General features: G+C 33.9%; 1 protein-coding gene across 3 annotated transcripts in view; it reads right to left on the reverse strand.

The window, feature by feature from the left end:
* Nucleotides 1-7,396, reverse strand: part of LOC123524953 (alpha-N-acetylglucosaminidase-like) — a 40,534-nt gene extending 33,138 nt beyond the window's left edge. Inside the window, exons 1-3 of one of the 3 annotated variants that reach the window (XM_045303592.2) lie at nt 7,334-7,396; nt 2,874-2,971; nt 2,317-2,474 (exon numbers count right to left, since the gene is read on the reverse strand). In XM_045303592.2, the coding sequence (XP_045159527.2) occupies nt 2,317-2,474; nt 2,874-2,925 (210 nt within the window). In that variant the 5' untranslated portion in view covers nt 2,926-2,971; nt 7,334-7,396. Of the gene's footprint in view, nt 1-2,316; nt 2,475-2,873; nt 2,972-3,557; nt 4,669-5,477; nt 5,550-7,333 lie in introns of those variants that run through there. The other 2 variants (XM_045303591.2, XM_045303594.2) reach the window with 2 other exon arrangements.
* Nucleotides 7,397-8,014: the final 618 nt, after the last annotated feature.

The following is an 8,014-nucleotide window of genomic DNA, read 5'->3' on the forward strand; positions in this document are numbered from 1 at the left end:
TACATTGAATGTGTGTCTATATTCTGGATCATTGTTTACTGTGATATCAACACTAACATTGAATGTGTCTCTGTATTCTTGATCATTGTTTACTGTGATATCAACACTAACACTGAATGTGTCTCTGTATTCTTGATCATTGTTTACTGCGATATCAACACTTACATTGAATGTGTCTCTGTATTCTTGATCATTGTTTACTGTGATATCAACACTTACATTGAATGTGTCTCTGTATTCTTGATCATTGTTTACTGTGATATCAACACTTACATTGAATGTGTCTCTGTATTCTTGATCATTGTTTACTGTGATATCAACACTAACACTGAATGTGTCTCTGTATTCTGGATCATTGTTTACTGTGATATCAACACTTATATTGAATGTGTCTCTGTATTCTTGATCATTGTTTACTGTGATATCAACACTTACATTGAATGTGTCTCTGTATTCTTGATCATTGTTTACTGTGATATCAACACTTATATTGAATGTGTCTCTGTATTCTGGATCATTATTTACTGTGATACCGACACTTACACTGAATGTGTCTCTGTATTCTTGATCATTGTTTACTGTGATATTAACACTTACATTGAATGTGCCTCTGTATTCTTGATCATTGTTTACTGTGATATCAACACTAACACTGAATGTGTTTCTGTATTCTGGATCATTGTTTACTGTGATATCAACACTTACATTGAATGTGTTTTTGTATTCTGGATCATTGTTTACTGTGATAACAACACTTCCACTGAATGTGTGTCTGTATTCTTGATCATGCAACACTTACACTGAATGTGTGTCTGTATTCTTGATCATTGTTTACTGTGATACCAACACTTACACTGAATGTGTCTCTGTATTCTTGATCATTGTTTACTGTGATACCAACACTTACACTGAATGTGTCTCTGTATTCTTGATCATTGTTTACTGTGATATCAACACTTACACTGAATGTGTCTCTGTATTCTTGATCATTGTTTACTGTGATATCAACACTTACATTGAATGTGTCTCTGTGTTCTTGATCATTGTTTACTGTGATATCAACACTTACATTGAATGTGTCTCTGTGTTCTTGATCACTGTTTACTGTGATATCAACACTTACACTGAATGTGTCTCTGTGTTCTTGATCACTGTTTACTGTGATATCAACATTAACATTGAATGTGTCTCTGTATTCTTGATCATTGTTTACTGTGATATCAACACTAACATTGAATGTGTCTCTGTATTCTTGATCATTGTTTACTGTGATATCAACACTTACATTGAATGTGTGTCTGTATTCTTGATCACTGTTTACTGTGATATCAACACTTACATTGAATGTGTGTCTACATTCTTGATCATTGTTTACTGTGATATCAACACTTACATTGAGCGTGTCTCTGTATTCTGGATCATTATTTACTGTGATATCAACACCTACATTGAATGTGTGTCTGTATTCTGGATCATTGTTTACTGTGATATCAACACTTACATTGAATGTGTGTCTGTATTCTTGATCACTGTTTACTATGATATCAACACTTACATTGAATGTGTGTCTGTATTCTTGATCATTGTTTACTGTGATATCAACAATTACATTGAGCGTGTCTCTGTATTTTGGATAATTATTTACTGTGATATCAACACCTTCATTGAATGTGTGTCTATGTATTCTGGATCATTGTTTACTGTGATACCAACACTTATATTAAATGTGTCTCTGTATTCTTGGTCATTGTTTACTGTGATATCAACACTTACACTGAATGTGTCTCTGTATTCTGGATCATTATTTACTGTGATATCAACACCTACATTGAATGTGTGTCTCTGTATTCTGGATCATTGTTTACTGTGATATCAACACCTACATTGAATGTGTGTCTGTATTCTTGATCATTGTTTACTGTGATATCAACACTTACATTGAATGTGTGTCTGTATTCTGGATCATTGTTTACTGTGTATCAACACCTACATTGAATGTGTGTCTCTGTATTCTTGATCATTGTTTACTGTGATATCAACACTTACATTGAATGTGTCTCTGTATTCTGGATCATTGTTTACTGTGTATCAACACCTACATTGAATGTGTGTCTCTGTATTCTTGATCATTGTTTACTGTGATATCAACACTTACACTGAATGTGTCTCTGTATTCTTGACCATTGTTTACTGTGATATTAACACTTACACTGAATGTGTCTCTGTATTCTTGATCATTGTTTACTGTGATATCAACACTAACACTGAATGTGTCTCTGTATTCTTGATCATTGTTACTGTGATATCAACACTTACATTGAATGTGTCTCTATACTCTTGATCATTGTTTACTACGATATCAACTTGAAAACTACTCGACTTTGGACCAAGAATTCTCTGTATCAGTTCTTGAGCTGCTTGGCGCTGGTCCTCTAATGTGGCTGAGGGACGAATATGGTCAAGATTGGGAAAAACTAAAATAAAAAGAAATAAACTCATTCTGAACTTTAACACACTGGAGATAGATATATATGTGAAGACTTTACCTTAGATTCAAGTAATTTCAGATGCCTGATACACACCATTTTAATTGGTGTTACATTACTCTTCTGAACTACGATTAATGCTATGAATTAAACTTTTCTTTGCTAACATTACACTTCTTAGAAATTCAAAAACTTTAGATATCATGAATAAGCAACCGTATCTTCTGACACACGAGTGTTATCAAATAAATAAGCAAGTGTTTTCTTTTTCTTTTAAATGTTTAAGTTTTTTTACATGTACTTCTATTTCTGGAAAATTTACAAATGTCATCATAATTTATTTGCAACAAGTCTTAAAAAATTTAAATAAAATATGAATATACCTACCTGATGCCGAAACAACAGTTATTATGAATATAAACCAAATCATGTTCATCATACAAGCCAGCCAAATGATGTAACCTTGATACCAGTATTGGTTGAATCTAAAAAGACAAAATATTTGTAACAATAAAAATTATTGTCCGAAAAGTTCATTGCATGTTATGTGATATTTCTGTCTATATAATTGTTCTTATAACTAAACACTCCTATGAAAAAGAACTCACTGAAACATGCACTTTGGTTTTCACTTTTGATTTACAATCAGATCTACTTACAGTTAGAGATTCCAAAATCTGCAAATAAATATGTCATGACAGCAAACACCATTGAAAATCCGCAATTTTATGAATGTAATAACTGTAATGTTTCAATGGCACCATCATTCTGCATTTGAGCCGTGCCATGAGAAAACCAACATAGTGGCTTTGCGACGAGCATGGATCCAGCCCAGCCTGCGCATCTGCGCAGTCTGGTCAGGATCCATGCTGTTCACTAATGGTCTCTCTAATTGCAATAGGGTTTGAAAGCAAATAGCATGGATCCTGACCAGACTGTGCTATGTTGGTTTTCTCATGGCACGGCTCAAATGCAGAATGATGGTAAGATGTTTTGATGGTCTAGATGGTCCATTATTTGTGACACAACAATATGCTCGATCATTTTTGCTTCAACTGCTGTTAAGTTTACCGGAGGATAGTTTGATGGTTTTGTTTGATCCCCTTTTTTAAAGATTGGCACAATATTTGCGTTTTCCAGTCCAAAGGTATTTGTGATGTGTCAATAGATTGTTGAAATAAATTTAGCAAGATTGGAGCGATTTCATGTACACACTCTTTCAAAATTAAAATTGGCATCTTATCTGGTCCACATTTTTGGGTTGAGCCTGTTTATGCATTTGATGACACCATTTAATGTAACATTTATCTTGGGCATCGATCTGTATGGTAAGGGTCCTTTATCTGGAAGATCTTCAGATTGTTCTTGAGTGAATACTGAACAAAATTGGTTGTTAAACATTTCGGCCATTGTTTTTCAATGTACCTATAGTGACAGTATCTTGTTTACACAACTTTGTGTATTTCCAAAAGGATTTTGATGTTTTACCATTGTCAGGATCAAGAAGATTGCTTATGTAATTGTAATATGAGGTATGTAGTTTGTTTCTCACAATTTTTCTAAAGTCCTTGAATTTATTAAAGTCGTCAGGATTGTTGGATTTTCTGGCCGCATTGTACAGAGAGCGCTTTTTCTTGATAAGTCGTTTTATCTTTTTGTTCATCCATGGAATGTCGATTTTGCCCCTGATGTTTTTCTTCAGAATTTAACGATTCATTGACGAAAATATAAGATCTTTCTGTTTGTTCCATTTTTCTTCAACAGGGTCACTTTCATTATTTAGAAATTTATCTTGATTTGTTTAAATATTTGTTCTGATGTTAGTCCAATCTGCCTTTTTATAATTGAAAACTGATCTAGGTGGTTTTATATTTACAATTGTTTTTATTAAAGTTGTTACAAATAAGATGTCATGATCACTTAGACCGATTGGTGGACAGACTGTATGTCGTTGGATGAGCGCCGGGTGACTGGTGAAAAATAAGTCAAAATTTCTTCCTTGGCGTGTTGGTGTTGTGTTTATTTGTTCGAGGAAACAGTTTGTAGAGATTTCAAGAAGCTTATTGCAGTGTAATTTATCCCGCGCATTTTGGGTTGAACCGCTATTGTCCCAGTCTATGTCTCCAAGATTGAAGTCGCCTCCAAGAAATTTTTTCATGTTTTTGTATGGAGAGGATGAATTAACTTTGGTAAGTGATTTTTCCAGTTCTTTCAAAGATTCTAATGTTGATTTTGGTTCCTTGTAGTGTAATCCAACTAAGATTTGGTCATTTTTTGTCTATATTTATTTTAACCCACTTTAATTCACAGTCTAAGTCTAGATCTAAGCTCTCTTCAGCCTGTAGGTCTGGGCGTACCATGACAATATTCAATACCGATATTCGTGTGAGATGTTTGCGGAAGAATTTCTGAATTTAAATCTGCATTGCTTAAATGAGTTTCAGTTCCAATTATCACATCTGGTTTTCGGCTTGAAACTATGTTCAGTAATTCTGTTTTCCTGTTGCGGATACTTTGAAAATTAATAACTAAAAAGTTAATATCATATTTCAAATCTGTTTGAATATATGCGTATATGTGCATTTTTAGAGTAGTCGAACTAATCTGAAGTATACAGTTTGTTTTATATTGTGACGGTCAAACTGTAACGTCGCGGTGGCTGCAAAAGACAGAAATTAAAAAGCAGCCACTCAGCGACAGTACACAGGCACGGGTCCAGTGTATATTTTTTTGTTTAATATAAAAAAAATCTGGGTTTTTTTTCACACAAATATACTTTATATATGTTAGTCAAATGAAAAAAAAATCGATGACAAAAAATCCGGTCACAATCATATACATTGAAAAGGTGAACTATGAGAGCGTAACGCTATGGGAAGCTACTCGGCAAACTTGTAGAACATTTCAAAATCGAGTTTATACACTTGCAGCCGCTACCTGCATGATTGCACCTTCGAAACATTTAAAGCCTTCCATAAATACTAAACTGACCCCATAAATTGCTTTGAAATACACAGCACAAGTCTCTAGGAGCGAAATATTTCAAATATCCCTGGCGATTTCAGCTGCCAGACGAAGTGATAAAAACCAGGAACACGTCAGATATCCGGAATGAAATCACCGGGGATAACTGAAATATTTCGCACGTAAAGACTTGTACTGTGTTTTTCAAAGCAATTTATGGGGTCAGTGTAGTATTTATGGAAGGCTTTAAATGTTTTGAAGGTGCAATCATGCAGGTAGCAGCTGCAAGTGTATAAACTCCGATTTTGAAATGTTCTACAAGTTTGCCATGTAGCTTCCCATAGCGTTACGCTCGCATAGTTCACCTTTTCAATGTATATGATACTGTGACCAGATTTTTTGTCATCGATTTTTTTTTCATTTGACTAACATATATAAAGTATATTTGTGTGAAAAAAAACCCAGATTTTTTTATAGCAGAGCTACCGGCGCCGCTTCGGTTAGACGTGCGAAAAAGAAAATGAATAAAACTGTGTATAGAATTACTATCGAGTTGAAAATTCGTGGTAAGTTTTTGGAATCGGTGTTGTTCGGGTTTCTTCCAGTACACAATGCTCATAGATATTAATCAGTAAGTTGTCAGTAGACGCTTGCTGTTTACAGCTGACAAAAGTGTTTCGCTTACTGCTTTGAACGTTGAATTAAAATGTAAATGAGCGTCTGATAATAAGAATTTATCGCTAAATACATTTTCTACGAAGACAAAAACATAAAATACAATATTTTCAGTGGAAAACGATGTTCGCCACGCTGTCATAACCGAAATTCATTATATATACTTATATTTGTGTTGATGACGTCATACTTTCACATTGGTGCAGTGGTAAGTGAGTTCGCATTGAAAACCAAAGGTCGGGAGTTCGATCCTCAAAAAAAGCATTTTTTTTTAATTTCTTTTTTTTTTTTCAGTTTTCCTTTTTAGTTTTGGAAGTATTATAAAAACTAAAGGCATTCATGTGAAATTTAACATGCGTTTTGTTAGTGATGTCAGGTTCCAATATATTGTCTGTACAGTAGTCAGTAGAAAAACCTTTTTTTCTTACAAAAAGGTTTTGGGATAAAAATATACAGGCATTGAACTGTGAAAAGCATATAATTCTCTTCTCCCCGTTCACATATATATCATCCACAAGCTTAAAAATCACTGACCAAAGTTTATCACTAGGAAAACAACTACTGATTATGAATTATCTGTAAACATAAAAAAGGTTCCTACTACCATCCCTATTCTTTAGTGCTAAAAGATTAACCATAAAAATGTCATAGACAGCTTACTTAGCGGTTCAGTAAATAAAACAGGGGTTTTCAAGAATTTCGGTACATTTCTCTGGGTATAAAATTCTCATCATTAACTTTTAAAGATGGTTAGTCTTTTGGGTTTAAAAAGTTCGTATATAGCATACTTGTAGAGTTTTCGCATGTCAAGATTTAATCTTAATGCATTCTAAGACATTCAGTCAGAAATCATGAATTATCATTAATTCTTAAAGTTTTAATAGATCTAAAAGAACATAAACTTCCTAAAACAGATCCATAATTCCAGATAATTCCAGCAGCACTCCTTTAATTTTCAAGGGGCACTGGTGATTTTTCAAGGGAGCACCTAAGTTCATATTATTAAACAAAAAAATATACACTGGACCCGTGCCTGTGCGACAGTACTGACAGTAAGCTTGTCTAATTTTTAGAGAAAACTGTCCACTAAAATTAGTTTTAACAAACATAGTTTTATCAGAGAGACGTCTTATATAATGTGAAATACAACAGATACGGAACATTGAGTTGTCAATGAAAAACTATTGCAGTTTATTGCAATAACTTACTAAATCACTGTACCATAAACACTGGGACTTTTTTAGCGTTGATTTAGTTAACTTTACACCGCTAGCAGTATCTATTTCCCGTATGGTACCGTACCGCAGCATTGAGGCTTTATTTTATAAAAAAAATGCAATTGAATAAGCCTATTTTCCGACAAATGCGTGTAAAAGCAATGATAATCAAACATAAAGAAGCTTAAACGGGGGAAATAAGCATATATCAAACAGATTTGAAATATGATATTAACAGTAGATATGTTTTCTAAAGGAAACCGGACATTCTATTCTACAAGGGTACCCACATCAGTGTATGAAGCTAGCCTTACTCATTTGGCTTATCGGGATGATTTATTTTATGATCTGATATTTTATAGTTGTCATCCCTCTAAACCGTGACGGAGACAGCGGCAGTCAAAAACGTCCTGTTATTGGCAAGGGTACCCACATCAGTGTATGAAGCTAGCCATACCCATTTGGCTTATAGGGATGACTGTTTTATCATTTGATATTTTATAGTTGTCATCCCTCTAAGCCGTGACGGGACAGTAACAGTCAAAAGTTATCACGTTGTCCCGAAACGTCATATTCTTAGGTCGAGGAGCATACATGTTTGTGCCTCGAGTATACTAGCCTTACTCATTTGGCTTATAGGGATGACTTATTTTATCATTTGATATTTTATAG

Source organism: Mercenaria mercenaria, chromosome 3 (assembly GCF_021730395.1).
Source record: "Mercenaria mercenaria strain notata chromosome 3, MADL_Memer_1, whole genome shotgun sequence".
NCBI lineage: Eukaryota > Metazoa > Mollusca > Bivalvia > Venerida > Veneridae > Mercenaria > Mercenaria mercenaria.